Source organism: Entelurus aequoreus, linkage group LG02 (genome assembly GCF_033978785.1).
Source record: "Entelurus aequoreus isolate RoL-2023_Sb linkage group LG02, RoL_Eaeq_v1.1, whole genome shotgun sequence".
In the NCBI taxonomy this organism is placed as follows: domain Eukaryota; kingdom Metazoa; phylum Chordata; class Actinopteri; order Syngnathiformes; family Syngnathidae; genus Entelurus; species Entelurus aequoreus.
The window spans coordinates 51,274,125-51,293,630 of record NC_084732.1 but is presented as its reverse complement, the minus strand read 5'-3'; the positions used below and the strand labels follow the sequence as shown (position 1 = coordinate 51,293,630).

The window sequence follows — 19,506 nt, the reverse complement described above, 5'->3', positions numbered from 1 at the left end:
ATCATTTTGTTGCATACTACTGTATATGACAATATTCTAATGAAAGGGACAATGATGTAAACATATCATGTGGCGATTATACATTGGAGAAGGGATTCATATGGCCCCATTCTTGGGTGGATCTCACATGGTGGGGGGGATCATTTCGCAATGCAGTCTTCTGAAAATGATGGAGAGCGCCACTTTACAAGGCAAATGACGCTGTGGTCAAAGTTGGAATAGCCACAAAAAAAAACATTTTAAGGTATTGAACACTCTAGCGCCATCTGGTGGCTAAAGTAAATAAAAAATGTTTTATAGTTAACAGGTAAATCCAACGATGACTTATTTCAATAACATATGTATCTTTTGTTTAATAAAAAGTTGAATTAAGTTTAGTTTATTTCGAACATGAACACACTTACAATATGATACTTCACGTGATTTCATATAATTTCTCTCTACATTTCCGAAAAGGAGTAGGAAAAAGCAAAGCTTATTTAATCCTACCCCTTTCCCACTTCAGAGCTCTTACTAATACATGTCTTCACTTACTGTCTTCTTTTTGTAACACAATTACATCAGTGAATGATTAGTACAGCACTTCTTGCAATATATAATTAAGTCAATCATAATTAACATACTGAAATGACAAATATCTCAGTTTCAATAAGGTTGAAAGTATTTCTTAAAATTCTTCTTCTTTGTGCTTTGTAAGCACTTTTAATTTGAACAACTTCTTAAAGTGAATCATATTTGTGCTTGCAGTTTGATTTCTATGCCTAATCCACTCCATAATTTAATTCCACATACTGATATGGTAAAGGTCTTAAGTCTTGTACATGCATACAAATGTTTTAAGTTCAATATTCCTTTGAGGTTATATTTTTCTTCTTTAGTTGAGAAGAACTATTGAACATTCTTGGGTCACAGGTTATTGTTTGCTTTCTACATTGCTGGATATTGTGGCCAAACAGCTCAATTTTTGTTTCATCTGACCACAGAACTTTCCTCCAGAAGGTCTGATCTTTCTCCATGTGATGTCAGATGAAACAAAAATTGAGCAGTTTGGCCACAATACCCAGCAGTATGTTTGGAGCAGAAAATGTGAGGCCTTTAATCCCAGGAACACTATTACTACCGTCAAGCATGGTGGTGGTAGTATTATGCTCTGGGCCTGTTTTGCTGCCAATGGAACTGGTGCTTTACAGAGAGTAAATGGGACAATGAAAAAGGAGGATTACCTCCAAATTCTTATTAAATCATCAGCCCAGAGGTTGGGTCTTGGGCGCAGTTGGGTGTTCTAACAGGACAATGACCCCAAACACACATCAAAAGTGATAAAGGAATGGCTAAATCAGGCTAGAATTAAGGTTTTACAATGGCCTTCCAAAGTCCTGACTTAAACGTGTGGACAATGCTGAAGAAATAAGTCCATGTGAGAAAACCATCAAATTTAGCCGAACTGCACCAATTTTGTCAAAAGGAGTGGTCAAAAATTCAATCGGAAGCTTGTGGATGGCTACCAAAAGCGCCATATTTCAGTGAAACTTGCCAAGGGACATGTAACCAAATATTAACATTGCTGTATGTATACTTTTGACCCAGCAGATTTAGTCACATTTTCAGTAGACCCATAATAAATTCATAAAAGAACCAAACTTCATGAATGTTTTTTGTGACCACGACTGTGTATGTGTATGTGTATATATATATATATTAAAAAAATTTATTATTTTGTGGGTTATCCGTTATACAGTGCACAATACTGGGGTAGAGCAGATTATGCGTTAGGTCAGGAAAAAACACATAGGCTATTTCCTAACCTAACATATATATATATATATATATATATGATATATATATATATATATATATATATATATATATATATATATATATATATATATATATATATATATATAATACAAAATAAAAAATAATAAAAAAATGTAATATATATATGTATACACACATACATTAGGGGTGTGGGAAAAAATTGATTCGAATTCGAATTGTGATTCTCACGTGCGATTCAGAATCGATTCTCATTTTTAAAAAATCTATTTTTTTATTTTATTTTTTATTATTTAAAAATATATATTTTTTATTTTTTTAAATTAATCAATCCAACAAAACAATACACAGCAATACCATAACAATGCAATCCAATTCCAAAACCAAACCCAGCAACACTCAGAACTGCAATAAACAGAGCAATTGACAGGAGACAGTATCAATACTAGTTACAATTTCAACATAGCAGTGACTAAAAATCCCTCATTGACATTATCATTAGACATGTATAAAAAATTTAAAAAAAGAACAATAGTGTCACAGTGGCTTACACTTGCATCACATCTCATAAGCTTGACAACACACTGTGTCCAATATTTTCACAAAGATAAAATAAGTCATATTTTTGGTTCATTTAATAGTTAAAACAAATGTACATTATTGCAATCAGTTGATAAAATATTGTCCTTTACAATTATAAAAGCTTTTTACAAAAATCTACTACTCTGCTTGCATGTCAGCAGACTGGGGTAGATCCTGCTGAAATCTATGTATTGAATGAATAGAGAATCCTTTTGAATCTTGGCAAAAATCTTAGCCACACGATTATCAAATGTAATAGGAAAATTAATTCATACTGACCAAACTGGCTTCATGGAAGGTCGACAATCTTCAGACAATACAAGGAAATTGTTTAATGTTATTTACTATGCTAGAAGTCTCCCTTATCCCACAGCAGTATGTACTGTTGATGCGGAGAAGGCATTCGACCGCATAAACTGCTCATTTATGTTTTGCACATTACGTAAATTTGGATTTGGAGATAATTTTATACAATGGATTGAGATGCTTTATACAAGGCCCATGGCATCAGTCAAAACCAATAATCATATTTCAGAACCTTTTTCCTTAAAAAGAGGAGTAAAACAGGGATGTCCTGCATCTGGATTATTATTTAATTTGGTTATTGAACCCTTAGCTGCAAAAATACGAAGTGAAAATAATATTCATGGTAGAAAAATTGGCTCTCAGTATAATAAGCTATCGATGTATTGTGACGACATAATTCTCTACCTGTTACATGTTAACTCCTCTCTACACTATATCAATAATGTCATCACTGAATATGGCTGTTTATCAGGGTATAAAGTCAACTGGGACAAATGTGAAATATTACCACTTAATAAACACTGCAAGAAATCACAAGTTCAGAACTCCAAAATTAAATGGAAAGAGGCAGAAATCATATATCTAGGACTACACATTACACCAAACCTTTATACAAGCAGAGATCTAAATCTTAAAAATTTAAAAAATAAGATAGAATCCAAAATGGAACGCTGGTCATATCTCCAAATATCACTTTATGTTCGGGTGAACATAGTAAAAATGAGTATACTGCCAGCAGTTAATTATATACTGAAAATGATGCCTGTCCTAATTAATAAAAGTTGGTTTAAGAAAATACATACAATGATATCACATTTTATATGGTGTGGAAAGAAGGCCAGATGTTCATACTTAAGGTTGTCTTGTACACAAGATAAAGGAGGACTACAATTACCAAACTTCTTACATTATTATATCTCCTTCGGTTGTGAACAAGCAAGCCACTTATTTCATTCTTCTGCAGATAAGGACTGGATCAACATAGAAAAAAATATGTTAATGAATTTGGACATTGATGTGGGGAGTTTATATTATATTAAAAAAATACCTAATGAATTGAGGCAGAGCCCAATAGAATCCACCTTTAACATTCTAAAACTGTGTCAGAAAATACTAGGAATCAAGTCAATGACATCTGTAAATCAACCGCTTTGGAACAATCCCAATATCATAATTAATACAAATGTGGTTAAATAGACAACATGGAAAGACAGAGGTATAACTAAACCTCATCATATTATTAATAAAAACTCTTTTAAACCGTTCAATGATTTAGTTGATCAATATAATGTACCCAGAAATAATTTTTTAAATTGTATCTCTTTAAAACACGCTGTAAATAAATGCATATCCTCTGAAAGTATGTCTTTAAATAACCATGAACTGGAAGATGCACTTTTTAATCAAGATACATTTAAGAAATTAATTAAACTATTGTATGGAATAATAAATGAACACCACACTAGAAATGCAAATGATGCAAGTGTTGGGAAATGGATGATGGACTTAAACATTTTAGATGAAAGAGACATATCATGGAATGATATTTGGAAAAATGCCAATAAGCCCTTTAGAAGCATTAAAAATAAGCTGACTCAATTTAAGATATTGAATAGATTGTATTTTACATCTTCTCAGCTGTTTAAAATTGGTGTAGTAGATAGCAAGTTATGTATGAAGTGTCGGGCAGCCGAGGCAACTCTTGTTCATTTATTGTGGGAATGTCAGAGAATAAAAGAGTTATGGTTGAAAACAACAAAAGAAGCAATCACAGTCCTTAATATAAATATCCCAATGACACTGCAAACTTGTAATCTTGGGGATCTCATCAATTTAGTAATGTGTCATCAAAGAGTAAAAATGCATTTCTTTCAATATGCATAATAACAAAAAGGGTGATGTTTAAAAAATGGATAGCTGTTGATAGTCCGACTCATACTGACTGGTACACACACATAATACATACTGACTGGTACACACAAGCTATGGAGATGATATCAGTAGAAAAAACTGCATTTAGTTTAGATAATAATGAGTCATATATTGGAATATGGGATCCATTATTTAAATTTGTTTTAACTATTAAATTAACCAAAATATGACTTATTATATCATTGTAGAAAATATTGGACACAGTGTGTTGTCAAGTTTATGAGATGTGATGCAAGTGTAAGCCACTGTGACACAATTGTTCATTTAAAAAAAAAAAAAGTTTTATTGTATGTAATGATAATATCAATGAGGGATTTTTCATCACTGCTATGTTGAAATTGTTACTAATATTGATACTGTTGTTGATAATATTCATTTTTGTTTCACTACTTTTAGATTGTTCCGTGTCATGTTTGTGTGTCCTCAATTGCTCTCAATTGCTCTCAATTGCTCTGTTTATTGCTATTCTGAATGTTGCTGGGTCGGGTTCGGTTTTGAAATTGTATTGCATTATTATGGTATTGTTGTGTATTGTTTTCATTAAAAAAAATAATAATAATAATAATTTTTTTTAAAAGCGTTTTTGAATCGAGAATCGTGTTGAATTGAAAAAAAAATCGATTTTGAATCGAATCGTGACCCCTAAAATCGATTTTGAATCGAATCGTGGGACACCCAAAGATTCACAGCCCTAATATATATGTATATATATGTATATACATACAGTATATATATATATATATATATATATATATATATATATATACATACATATATATATATACATACATATATATATATATACATACATATATATATACATATATATATATATATATATATATATATATATATATACATATATATATATATATATACATATATATACATATATATACATATATACATATACATATACATATATACATATACACATATATATATATACATATATATATATATACATATATATATATATATATATATATATATACATATATATATATATACATACATACATATATCAATCAATCAATCAATCAATCAATGTTTATTTATATAGCCCTAAATCACAAGTGTCTCAAAGGGCTGTACAAGCCACAACGACATCCTCGGTACAGAGCCCACATACGGGCAAGGAAAAACTCACCCCAGTGGGACGTCGGTGAATGACTATGAGAAACCTTGGAGAGGACCGCATATGTGGGTAACCCCCCCCCTCTAGGGGAGACCGAAAGCAACGGATGTCGAGTGGGTCTGACATAACATCGAGTGGTCTGACATAACATATATATACATATATATACATATATATATATATATATATATATATATATATATATATATATATATATATATATATATATATATATATATATATATATATATATATATATATATATATATATATATATATATATATATATATATATGTACTGATATATATACATATATATATATATATATATATATATATATATATACATATATATATATATATATATATATATATATATATATATATATATATATATATATATATATATATATATATATATATATATATATAATTTATATATATATAAATATATACAGTGTTGGGACTAACGCGTTACTTTGTAACGCGTTACTGTAACGCCTTTAGTTTCGGCGGTAACTAGTAATCTAACGCGTTATTTTTTATATTCAGTAACTCAGTTACCGTTACTACATGATGCGTTACTGCGTTATTTTACGTTACTTTTTATGTAGTATTGGCTTGAAACAGAAGATCTGAGTGTGTTTTGTGGTAGCACTACGGTGTCGTTCTTCTGAATCTCTCGTGTCACACGGAGGAGCCGCCGCACTGTGTGTGTGTCTGAGTGCGGGAAGAAGAGGGAGGGGAGGGGTGCGCGCAGCAGCATTCGTGAGGGAGGGGCGGAGACAGAGAGAGCGAGAGAGTTGTTAACGCGCATGCGTCGCCAGGCTCAGCTTTTTACCAATAGATTTATCAGATTTAATTTTTTATTATCTGTAGCAGGGGTGTCAAAAGTGTGCCCCAGAGGCCATTTGCAGCCCACAGTTAATGTTTTAAAGGCCCACAGCACTTTGTAAAAATACTATTAAAATAAACAAAAACATAACAAAAGTGAAATAAAAAAGCTTAAAGGTGAAATGTAATTTAGAAAACGTTGCAATGTTGACTAATAAAACAAAGCTGTTTTTTTTTTCTTTCAAACTCATTGCTCAAAACATAATATTGAATCAAAATCAATGTTATTATGAAATATAGTACACACACTCTGTCAATTCTCTTATATACTCTTTATTTCTAGACTTCTAGAGTGTTTGATTATCACATCGCTCTAAATGTATAAAAAATAAAATTCACAAACATAAAGAGGGATCCTAGTGGGCCAGGCCAATATTTCCTTATCTCTAAAATAAAACTGGGGAAATGCGTAGAGTATTCTGGGCTTCAGACATGATTTTATTTCAGAATTCCTTGAGAGAGAAAAAACCTGGTTAGGCTTTGGTATGTAAAAATAAAGTTAAATTACGTATTTCGTTTACAGCTATGTTGTTATTATGCTGTTTGTTACTTATGTATGTTATGTTGCAGCTATTTAAAATCGTTTTGTCAATTTGTTCTGGCCTGAAATAAGTTGGCCCTTTGAAACATATCTTTGTCTTTGTGTGTTGTATGTAGAGCACATTGCTTGGCAGAGTTCAGTGATGCAAATGCATGTCAAGTTGATCAACACATTGTATTATTCTCCAGTGCAATAACAGTACTGAAATGAAGGCTAAAAGGGCATTAATGGGAGCTTTAAAAAAAATAAGTAACTAAATAGTTACTTTTCACAGTAACGCATTACTTTTTGGTGTAAGTAACTGAGTTAGTAACTTAGTTACTTTTGAAATAAAGTAACTAGTAACTAACTAGTTACTGGTTTTCAGTAACTAACCCAACACAGTAACTAATATCACACTGACTTAGCCAAAAATAAAATATTAGTAATAATAAAAAAGCAGTTAAGATCTTTTTTATGTACGACATCATATTGATTGAGCCAAAAATAAAATAGAATAACAACATTAATAATATCAATATTTTTATTAATAGAAACATCTATATATCCACAGCTACTGAGAGACAATAGAAAATATAATAACGCTCAGTTAGTGTGGAGAGATTCAGATATGGTATTTAATAATAATTATACAACAAGACATATTCCTAACGGTTATAGCAGCAATGTAATATAACATCATATTTACTAAACAATGCATGTCAGTGTCAGCAAAGAGATGGATGTGAAAGCAATATGTTGAGAGTGTAATGCAGTCACGACACTACATAATGTCATGCATGTCATGGTTGGTACAACAATGCAGCAGGACTGCATTATGGACGCGTGGATCAGTATTTCAAGTCATAGACTAAAGCGCCACCTGTCGGCGATCAATTGTAAATGCAGCCCTCGTCTGAAAGTTTTCTGTAAATTAAATGTAAAAATACAGACTTGGCGTTTGCATTTATCATCAACTATAACGTGAATCATCTTATTCGTGTTTGATTGACAAGACAGTGAACAACACGTTAGGATCTCTCATTTCTTCTATCTCTGAAACGCAGTCATGGATGGAAGAATGTAGCCAAACATCACACTTTATGCACATTCCCAGCACCAAACCAAAGCAAATGTACATCTTACCTGTTTGTGTGGTTTGCAGATGTGTTTACTCACAGATCCATTCTCCAACACACTGTCGCTCCTTTCGTGTGTGCGGCTCCAACACACTTTTTTCCCCCCTGTGGAAAATAGTCTCCTCCGTGGAACTGCAAAGAAGACGTAGAAAAAAAGTGAAAAGCACAGGAAATGGTGACGCAGCGCTGTGTGGATCACTTCTTTGCAAGGAAAGATGCGAAGGGTGATGAAACATTTGCACACTTATTGGCGGCTGCATGCGTGCTGGAGCTCAACATGGCGAAATAAACTTGCAAACATAGACAGTTTATGCATGTTTCACTTTGGACAGTTTATGCATCACTTTTTTACAGCTTAGAGATGATAAATGATGATCACAAGTTATGCAGCAAACAGCAAAAACGTTCACATTTCCCAAACTAAACGACATATTTTGCTAGAGCAAATATGCACATGTGGCCGCAGAACTGTCACATGTTCAAGACTGCTTTCCCGCGTTGAGTGGACAGCCTCATTATTAAGGAAATAAAAAAAATCTCATAGTTGCACCAAAAACTTGCCAAAAAGCTTTGTGTGCTACCACAAGCAAATCATTGCAGTTGAAGCATATTCCAAAGTGTTGGTCTATATTTAATAATGGCTAATTGGAGGTGAAGCAGCGCACATTGGTGAGCTGTCTATAAATCAAAGTGCAGGATAGTCAAATGCGGCAAAACTTTATAAAAATAAAATGAAATAGGCCTTGGAGATGAAACAGTGTTTCATAGTGTAAGGAGCACGATTACGCAAAACAGGCAGCCAAAGCAAACCTCGGGCTTTTCAAGGCAAACAAATGGAATATTCCTGGTCACCTGACCTCAGCCTAAACCAGCCTGCTTCAAAGTCCCACAAAATTGCAGTCAAGGACCAGCAAAGCACCCAGAATGAGGAATTTGGTGGCATCCATCGAAAAATGTTGTGTATAAAAGTCATCTGATTTATAAGGTAGGGTAGTTACTTTGACATGAAGGAAAAAAAACATGGTTTTAAATCAATATTTTTTTGTCTCCAATCTATTGTGGAGGTGCACAGAGGGGAATTCTCAAAATACAAATGACTTACAGATGTGACTGGAGGCTTCTGTACAGACGGCACCTGGAGGGAAGGTTTCTCAAGGTTCAAGTCTGTTAATAAATAAGCGGCAAAGGCACACATAATCACAAATATTACATCAATTTATTCCAAAGTCAAAAGGTAGTACACATACAATGCTTGTTGCGACCACATTCACGGGCCTCCTTCAAACAATCAGTACAATAACTTCAGTGTTCCAGTGATGGAGGATTAGTGTTCAACAACAAAAGTTATTTGGGACCTTGATAACAAAAGTTAGACTTCTATACAACCACACCTTTTCTCTCACAAGTTGTCCCTGATCAACTTTCATTCCTCTGTATGCTCAAGTGAGTGACGAAGATAAGAACATGTTTAAAAAGTCACCAGAAAATGGACAAATAGCACAAACACAACAATGTGCTCAACACAAAAATGCACCTATGCTGAGGTCAATGAAATTGTCATTCATATGAATTTGAACACATTAGCTATAACACAGGAAAATGTAAAAAGGACTTTTAGATGAATAATATTTAGTGTGTAAAATATGAGTGGAACCCAGCTTAGCAGGGTTTTATCGGCTAATTTATTAAACTGCAATGTCACATTTGCATGATATATTTCCTTGAGACTAGGAGTTTTCATTCATTCTGCTACTTGGAAAGACATCATTGGACATAGTGTAATAACTGAAAAAATAATCATCATAATCTCTTGTGCTGTCCGTTTTGATCAACTTCTGCTTTACATTAAAAGAATACACAAATGAGAAAAAGTAAATGATAAAGTCACAGGTTCTGTCACAGTGTGTGTGTGGTTCTATTTGTTGTCCTCTCCAACTTTAACTGAGAACAACATGGCGGTCAAACACCGACTTTCTCTGTTCCTGGACCTGCCTCCTCCAGCGCTGCTGAGCGTGTTCCACTTTGTTCAGCATGTTTGGTCGAGAGTGTGAACGAGACAGGACGTTGTGAGCATTTGCAAAAGGCTGCTGGTCCTGAAAACCCAGACAAGAAAGAAGAATAAGCTGAAAGATTCTGAAAAAAATCATTCAGAGCAGCATGTTTTTAAAATGGCTTTCTACAGTAAAAAAAAACGGTCATATGTAACATCCAAGGCAAGGTATTAATCTGCATGCAGACATTGAGCAAGTAGAGGTCAAAGTTTAGGGTCCTCGTTTAAACACTAAATGGTCAATTAAATGGTAAATGGGTTATACTTGTATAGCGCTTTTCTACCTTCAAGGTACTCAAAGCGCTTTGACACTATTTCCACATTCACTCATTCACACACTGATGGCGGGAGCTGCCATGCAAGGCCCTAACCACGACCCATCAGGAGCAAGGGTGAAGTGTCTTGCTCAAGGACACAACGGACGTGACGCGGTTGGTAGAAGGTGGGGATTGAACCAGGAACCCTCAGGTTGCTGGGACGGCCACTCTCCCAACCTCGCCACGCCATCCCCCAGATTGATTGTTGATTAACGTGGACCCCAACTTAAACAAGTTGAAAACTTATTCGGGTGTTACCATTTAGTGGTCAATTGTACAGAATATGTACTGTACTGTGCAATCTACTAATAAAAGTTTAAATCAATCAATAAATCAATGTCATATTAACCACCCCATATGACGCAGCATTTTTGTGTGCAGCAACCTTAATAAATGAGGCCTCTGATTACAACATGCTGCTTTTCAAACTTTCTAGAATTGTGGTACTAATAATATTTTCAATTAATATAGTGTAAAAAGCTTTGCTTGGTTTGTGTTTTCTGCATTATTCATCAACATACATTGTCTTCCACAGGGGTGTCAAGACATGTTCAATCAAGGAAAACATTTAAAAAAAGAGCCACAGTATGTGTGTTGCAAATGGTCACTCCTGGTTTACCATGTGAGCTGAGACCTATCCAGCTGAGTATGACTAAGACGTGAGGTACACCCTGGCTGGACTAACCTGCACACTAACACATATAGAAAATGTACAAAATGCAGTTAGCCTAGCATGCATGAATTTTTTTGACTGAGAGAGGAAACCGTAGTATTCAGAGTAAAGCTGTGCAAGTATGAGGAGAATGTGGCCTGTGAAGATATGTTTGCCATGTTTGCATTAACTGGCTCACACTAAATAATTAATGTGTGTATGAGAGCAAAACGACCACAGCAGCCTAAACTCAACAATTGTGCTTTCCAATAGATCATCATACTATATCTGATGCAACCAGAGAGATAACTATTACAAATAAATAATTTCTTGCTTCTTTTGGAGTGCAAGTTTCCACTTAATATTATTAGGGATGGATGATTATGGCAAAAATAATAACCACGATTATTTTTGACTCATACTGTAATCACGATTAAGTACACAACAATTAATTAATTTGAAAACATGAGTATTTATTGTACCACCAAAATTCAACAATAGTTTTTTAAAAACTGATATAATTTAGTAACAAATAAACCACAAGTAAAATAATAATAGCAATAACAATAAGTTAAAATAACAATAGCAATATAAAAAAACAATATAATTACGGTAAGTTTTTGCGTTTTTTTAATTCTATTTTACCAACACAGAGTGTGTGCTTTTTGTGTCAAATAAAATTGTATAAAATATTTGTTAATTAAATGCAAAAATCCTCACATTGTTTGGTGCAATACATCTTTCGACAATTTTAACCAGTATTTTTGGAAAAAGTATAATAATTGTGTAAATGTATAAAAAAGTGCTTTAAGTACATCATGATGCTTGTGTGCGGTACTTTTTTGAAAACTTAATTTTGTTATTTCGTCAGCCCGGATGTGGCACATCACACTATTATTGTGAAGTGGGGAAGTGTGCTATGCTAAAAAGCGCCTTCAAGATGTGACCGCTGATCTGTTTGCACATTCATTTTACATCGAGGATGTCGTTCACGAAAACACTAGCAGATGAGATATGTTGTGGGTGTACGGATTGTTCTTGTTGGCTTTAGCTTCGTAGTTTAGCCGCTTTTTTAAGTGACCGTCTCCACATTGTTTATTTTAGGGCACGGCGTCTGAGTGTGTCGGGGATGAATGAGAGGTACTGGACACAATATTTTCCCAAACAAATGCTCCTTCTGCTCACAATGACAACATTTCACTTACATTGATGTCAATTTCCCTGATACTATTTTGCATTTATCAGCGGATTCAGTTTTATTGGCCTATTATGTGACTCTGTCCACGGTTACATAAATCATATGGCCTTACTTTTTTGTTGAGTTTAGTGATTGTGGATTAGGCATACTAGCGCTGTGTCAAATAAAAAGCAACCATGGTGACATCCCAAACTTCTAGTAGACGTGGTCTTTTTTCACTCATTCGCTCCTCATCCGTTTCACTGTTACAAGCTCAGGAATTTGTATGCATGTTGCGAAGCCCATTAATCGTTTTCTTTCGATTATTATAGTTTCATAAAAGTGAAAAGCCATAATCAAAATCAAAACCAAAATTTGATTAATTGTCCAGTCCTACTTGAGATTATATCTATTACAGACATGAAGCAAAGTGTGCTTTTATTTCTAAGTACTTCAGATTAGCACACTTGTTAAACTGCATCTACATGTTTGACTAAGAGGAACACGTTATTTGCATACTTATGAAACCCTGAAATGGTAGATAATGAGTGTGCAAATGAAACAAATATTTCATGATTATAACTACGACAAAATCATCCAGGTTTCTTAATGTTCTTCCTGAAATCAAGTTTTATAAAGGCAACATCACATACCCCGACATCATCGTCACTTTGGATGAGCTGTGAGTGTCCAAACAGTCGTCTCTTCAAAATGGGCTCCAAAAGAGTCAAGTAGACCATGTAGAGAAGCAGCAGCCCCAAAATAGACAGGTAAATTATGATGGTGACCTAAAACAGGGAACAACAGGATTATTCCTGGTACATTCCTGGAAACGTTCCATGGGATGTATATTCAAGGAAGTATGGAAACATTGTACCATATGGGCACAGAGATTTAACTGCAGTTAATTGAAAAATGTGCAGTATTTCTTAAATACAGTCATATACAAAAAAAATTATTTGCATGCAAACAAATTCAAATACTGATTAATTTGAAATTATTGGTTGGAATTCAGTTAGCTGATTAAAAGATTAAAGACCGGATGTGGGATCAAATAAATAAATAATCATTACAATTTAAACTATTGACTGATCTGTTTTTATTATTTAATATATGACAAATTTATTTGCTACAATAAACAGGGTTTCAATGCAAAAACAAATTCCCAAAGCATTTAAAGGGGATGTTTGCACTTGCTTAAAGTAAAATTTTTCTTATATTACTATTAGTAGTGTAAAAAAACAGATTCAATAAATAAATCAGTGTATATATTTGTCACAGTTAGAAGTAAACTTTGTAAAACATTCCGCACAATACAAAGGAAATGTTGGCTTTGATTGGTATTCATTTTTCATGTCCCATACACCCGTGCCCCCCTTCCCCCACAGGAGATCGATGTGTACGAAAGGTTAAAAAACGGATGCAATGGCTGCCGTGTACAGTTTATACAGATGAGCAAGACTATTAATTGTTGCAAACACCGCCGTTGCACCTTGGCATTGTTCTTTATGTACATGCGTGTCCTGAAGGTTTGAAACAAAAAGAGTTTAGACTTTTTTCAAAATTGTTATGACTGAAACCCTTCTGGGTCCCTGGAACCAAACTTGAGGTGAGCTCTGAAGGTAAAAAAAAAAAAAAAATTTATGATATTGGTGAAGATGGAAAATATAAAAATGGCCCCCGCATGCTTGGATATTTCAGTGTGTGGCCACCAGCGGAAAAAGTTTGACCACCCCTGCTAGGGCAAGCTTTTTGGCTCATTGGCTTTTGAAATTTGACAGACGGGCAGTCCGAACACATGATGCCTTTCAAAGTATATATCTGTTGGAACTAAGAGTAGGCTTCCCAAACATGGGCTGTACATCTAATTTTAACAATATCATATCAGAACCTCAAAGAAACACAATAATGTTATTACAGGGTTAACACTTACATTCTCTTTCAGTGGAAACAGTGTTGTTGATCACCCGTTTTTTGCCAATGCGTCGAAGTCTAGTATCAGTTTTATTGTGGCAATACTCCAAACTGATATTTGCATAATTTTGTGCTAATATTTGTCGGGCCGGGCCGTAGTTTGCCCATCCCTGCTCTAGAGCAGTGTTTTTCAACCACTGTGCCGCAGCACACTAGTGTGCTGTGAGATACAGTCTGGTGTGCCGTGGGAGATTATGTAGTTTCACCTATTTGGGTTAAAAATATTTTTTGCAAAGAATGTGTCGTTGTTGAGTGTCGGTGCTGTCTAGAGCTCGGCAGAGTAACCATGTTATTCTCCTCAATATCAGTAGGTGGAAGCTGGTAGCTAATTGCTTTGTAGATGTCGGGAACAAGTCGTGTGAGACGACGATGGTTTGTCGTGATCACAATATGCAGATGACAGCGGAAGGCAGGGTGCAGGTAAAAAGGTATCTAATGCTTAAACCAAAAACAAACAAAAGGGGAGTGCCCCTAAGAAAAGGCCTTAAAGCTTAGGGATGGCTATGCAGAATGAAACTAAAACTGAACTGGTGACAAAGTAAACAAAAACAGAATGCTGGACGACAGCAAAGACTTACATCATGTGGAGCAGAAACAACGTCCACAAAGTACTTTCGTACATGACATGACAATCAACAATGTCCAAACAAAAAAAGATAGCAACAACTTACATTTTCTTGATTGCTAAAACAAAGCAGGTGCTGGGAATATCGCTCAAAGGAAGACATGAAACTTCAACAGGAAAATACCAAAAAACAGGAAAAGGCACCAAAATAGGAGCGCAAGACCAGAACTAAAACACTATGCACGGGAGAACAACCAAAAAACTCACAATAAGTCACGTCGTTATGTGACAGGTCGTGACAGTACACCTACTATGAGACAAGAGCTATAGTGATGCATGGTTGGTTATGGTTTAAATTCATATCCAACAATTGCGACAACGACTTTTTATTGTCTACTGAGTTTCATTTCTTAATGATTTCTGCTGGCGGTGTGCCTCCAGATTTTTCCAATGAAAAAAATGCGCCTTGGCAAAAAAGGTTGAAAAACACTGCTCTATTTTAGAAACATTACATTAAACATATATTAATGTGCATTTGTGTCAGGAATATCACACCCGTGACAAACTAAAGTGATTCAATAGTTCAGCCTTACAACTCACATACTGTAATTTGCAGATCTTGCATGCAACATACCTTAATAGTGCCTGAGCTCCTCTCTTCATATTTACACTCACAACGTAAACAGTAGGCCTCCACATCTTTTCCATCAACTGGCATTGGCTCCACAACATGGAGACAGTTGCTGAAAAAGAAAACATCGAGACACTTATGGTCAAGTGCATTCTTCCATGGTGAGCAAACAGTGGCCATACCAGTCTTTGAGCGACACATTCTGCTTGTAGATCTGTCCCTCGATGTCTCTGTATGGTGGACAGATGCATTTACAACGAATGTCTTCGGAATTCTGTAAGAAAGATTCAAAGAAAAAGTGACGACCTAGATAGCCAATTGTTTGCAATGTAACCGTTGAATGTACAACATGACAGGTTGGATATTATTAGGCCAAGTGTGGCAAATGTGGTTACAGCACTCATTTTAACACAGAGTTCCCATTTGCAAATGTATACTTAAATAGAACATTTTATGAAAGGATTGTACGTCGTCATTGCTGACAAGCAAACTAGCATTAGCCTATTAGCCTTACCTTCGCTGCCACTTGGTGTATGAGCACAACCCCCACCAAGAGCAAAGTCTGACGTAGAAACACAGCCTTCATCTTAAAAGTATGTATAGTGGACTAAAATACTTCAGAAATGGTTTCGCTTATCGTGTGCAGGCATTCGCCATGATTCTGGCAATGAGGTAAATAATAAACAGCCTTGGAGCAGCTGACTTGTAGCTTCCGGAAGATGGCGACGAAATTCTGCACACGGTGCTTTATTATTAACATGGAACTCCTGCGGCGGGCGGTAAATCATCGTTACTTTTGTGGAAAACGGCTGTTTAGAACAAAGTCAAAGCGGGCATATTAAATATGTTAAAACAATTTAAAAAATAAACTGCTATTAACGGCTTTTGATTTGAATTTATGTCAATGTTATTTTAAGTAAATATTGGCGCCGCTCTTGCTGGGTGCCCTGGTAGTAGTAACGAGCAACCCAATAAACGATAAACACTACCCTACCTGGTGTGTGTACGCTAGAAAGTATGGATATTTAAAGTATCTTTAAAGGATCTGGGTCTTAAGGAGCCGCTCGTATTAAAGAGCCGTTCAATGGCTAGCTCGCTATGAAAGTTATTTTTTGTTTGTTTTCTATCATGGAACAACAGTCACTGTAAGCAGGTATTAGATAAGACGTGGAACACAATGACTAAAATGTACACAAACATAACTTTATTGGTAGGAATTATTCTGAAATATTGACCATACTTTTTAATTTTTGTTTTGTTTTCATTGTAAACATTCCCTAAAGGAGGCGCCAAATACACATGCTTTGACTGTGTATTTTCCCTCACCCTAAAAACGTTGTATCACAACATCCATCCATCCATTTACTACCGCTTGTCCCTTTTGGGGTCGCTGGAGCTGCCTATCTCAGCTGCATTCGGGCGGAAGGCGGGGTACACCCTGGACAAGTCACAACAGTATTTTAATAATACAAAACAAAAACACATAACGATTAATAATAAAATGTATATGTGTATATTAAAAAGTATAAATCAAACTAGAATAAAAATGAAGACATGTTACATGTTCTCCCCGTGACTGCGTGGGTTCCCTCCGGCTACTCCGGCTTCCTCCCACCTCCAAAGACATGCACCTGGGGATAGGTTGATTGGCAACACTAAATTGGATGTTAAATATGTGAACAAAACAATTATAAATATGCACTTCGCTACATTAAAAGAAATGAAAACACTATGAGGTCAGATTCGCTGGCAAGAAAGCTGCAAAAAAAATAATTGCAAAGACTTTTGGAAAGAAATAAGAACTATTAATAATTGCAAAACATCTCTACTAGAGGTGTGGGGAAAAAAATCAATTCGAATTCGAATCGCGATTCTCACGTTGTGCGATTCAGAATCGATTCTCATTTTTTTTTAATCGATTTTTTTTTGGGGGTGGGGGGGGATTTTAAAATATATATATTTTTTATTTTATTTTTTTTATCAATCAATCCAACAAAACAATACACAGCAATACCATAACAATGCAATCCAATTCCAAAACCAAACCCGACCCAGCAACACTCAGAACTGCAATAAACAGAGCAATTGAGAGGAGACACAAACACGACACAGAACAAACCAAAAGTAGTGAAACAAAAATGAATATTATCAACAACATTATCAATATTAGTTACAATTTCAAGATAGCAGGGATTAAAAATCCCTCATTGACATTATCATTAGACATTTATTAAAAAAAAGAACAATAGTGTCACAGTGGCTTACACTTGCATCGCATCTCATAAGCTTGACAACACACTGTGTCCAATATTTTCACAAAGATAAAATAAGTCATATTTTTGGTTCATTTAATAGTTAAAACAAATTTACATTATTGCAATCAGTTGATAAAACATTGTCCTTTACAATTATAAAAGCTTTTTACAAAAATCTACTACTCTGCTTGCATGTCAGCAGACTGGGGTAAATCCTGCTGAAATCCTATGTATTGAATGAATAGAGAATCATTTTGAATCGGGAAAATATCGTTTTTGAATTGAGAATCGTGTTGAATTGAAAAAAAAAATCGATTTTGAATCGAATCGTGACCCCAAGAATCGATATTGAATCGAACCGTGGGACACCCAAAGATTCACAGCCCTAATCTCTACCATTGAATATTGATGGTGTGACTGCATGGGTCTGAGGAAATAGTACATTTGTGGCAGAAACAATATAGTGAACTGTTAAACTCAGTGGAGAAAGTGGAGTTTAATGATGACGTAACTGTCACTTTGACTGAAACACATGACGCAACAATGGCGTTGAGAGCTAATAAGGCCTGTGGTCTGGATAACATTGCAGCTGAACATATTAAACATGCTGTGCTATACAGCTTTTCTCCTCCATGGAGTGTTACCTGATGCTATGCTAACTGCTGTGCTGGTACCTGTGATCAAAGATAATAAAGTTGGAAAGCTAAACAGCTGAGATAATTACAGGCCAATAGTCCTGGCAAGTGTACTGTCCAAAGTGTTGGAGGCAGTTCTACTGAGTAGACTGGAGAAGTACATTTTAACCACTGACAATCAATTTGTTTTTAAACGTAAGCATGTCACTGACTTATGTCTTTTTGCACTAAAGGAGATTTTAGAAAAATATAACAGACAGAATTCCACAATGTTTGTATGCTTTATTGATGCTTCTAAAGCATTCGATAGTTAATCATGAAAAGTTATTTTTTAAATTGTCTAAAAGTGGTGTCCCTGGGTTTTTAATCAAAATCTTGGTGTATTGGTATTGTCATCAGACAATGAGAGTAAAATGGCAGAATATGTTATCAGATTCATTCAATGTGAGCAATGGTGGGCGCCAAGGCGGGATTTTGTCACCGTTCCTTTTTAATGTGTACATGAATGATTTGTCTCTGATGTTACCGGTAAATGGTTTCTTTTTCTGTGATATGGATCTACCTGGGTCTGAAATAAAATGACTACTACTACTACTACTATACAACACTACCCTACCTGGTGTGTGTACGCTTGAACTACTTTACATAATAATAAAAAGCTAAATCCAAATATTTTTCTTTGACTCTGACTCATTTTCTAGTCCAGTTGCCAGCCTGGTGACGCTGTATCTCCATGTGCATAAAAAATTGCTCTCAAACGAATGGCTCGCAATTGCGAATCATTTCTCATCGTTCACTTGAAAGAGCTGTTCAAAAGACTCAACTCGTTCATGAATGTGACATCTCTAATGTGATTATTGTCTTTTGGATTGACCTAAATAATTATATTAAAAATAATTATTAGGCATGTACAGTCAATTAATGCTAAAAAAAAACCCTCAACCAAATCAAAAATATTGCAGC

The 19,506-nt window shown here is 34.9% G+C and overlaps 2 protein-coding genes across 3 annotated transcripts in view; both read right to left on the bottom strand.

Annotated features, from left to right (window-relative positions):
• Window positions 1-8,419, bottom strand: part of dennd2b (DENN domain containing 2B) — a 116,580-nt gene extending 108,161 nt beyond the window's left edge. For both annotated transcript variants that reach the window (XM_062028836.1, XM_062028824.1), the window contains exon 1: window positions 8,295-8,419. The gene's annotated coding sequence lies outside the window, so the exon portion shown is untranslated. The remainder of the gene's footprint in view (window positions 1-8,294) is intronic.
• A 1,065-nt stretch (window positions 8,420-9,484) lies between these two features.
• tmem9b (TMEM9 domain family, member B) lies at window positions 9,485-16,396 on the bottom strand. Its single transcript, XM_062068023.1, has 5 exons — window positions 16,168-16,396; window positions 15,836-15,927; window positions 15,657-15,765; window positions 13,137-13,271; window positions 9,485-10,380 (listed from the first exon to the last, which is right to left on the bottom strand). The coding sequence occupies exons 1-5, from the start codon at window positions 16,237-16,239 to the stop codon at window positions 10,225-10,227; spliced, it is 564 nt and encodes a 187-aa protein (XP_061924007.1). The 5' UTR covers window positions 16,240-16,396; the 3' UTR covers window positions 9,485-10,224.
• Window positions 16,397-19,506: the final 3,110 nt, after the last annotated feature.

What these genes read in the sequence shown, in the direction of transcription:
- tmem9b (XM_062068023.1), bottom strand. Translation starts at nt 16,239, where the DNA reads ATGAAGGCTGTGTTTCTACGTCAGACTTTGCTCTTGGTGGGGGTTGTG. An exon ending in GGAGCTCAGGCACTATTAAG is followed by an intron (nt 13,272 to 15,656) that starts GTATGTTGCATG and finishes TCCCTGTTTTAG; the next exon opens with GTCACCATCATAATTTACCT. An exon ending in AAAGTGACGATGATGTCGGG is followed by an intron (nt 10,381 to 13,136) that starts GTATGTGATGTT and finishes CTGGGTTTTCAG; the next exon opens with GACCAGCAGCCTTTTGCAAA.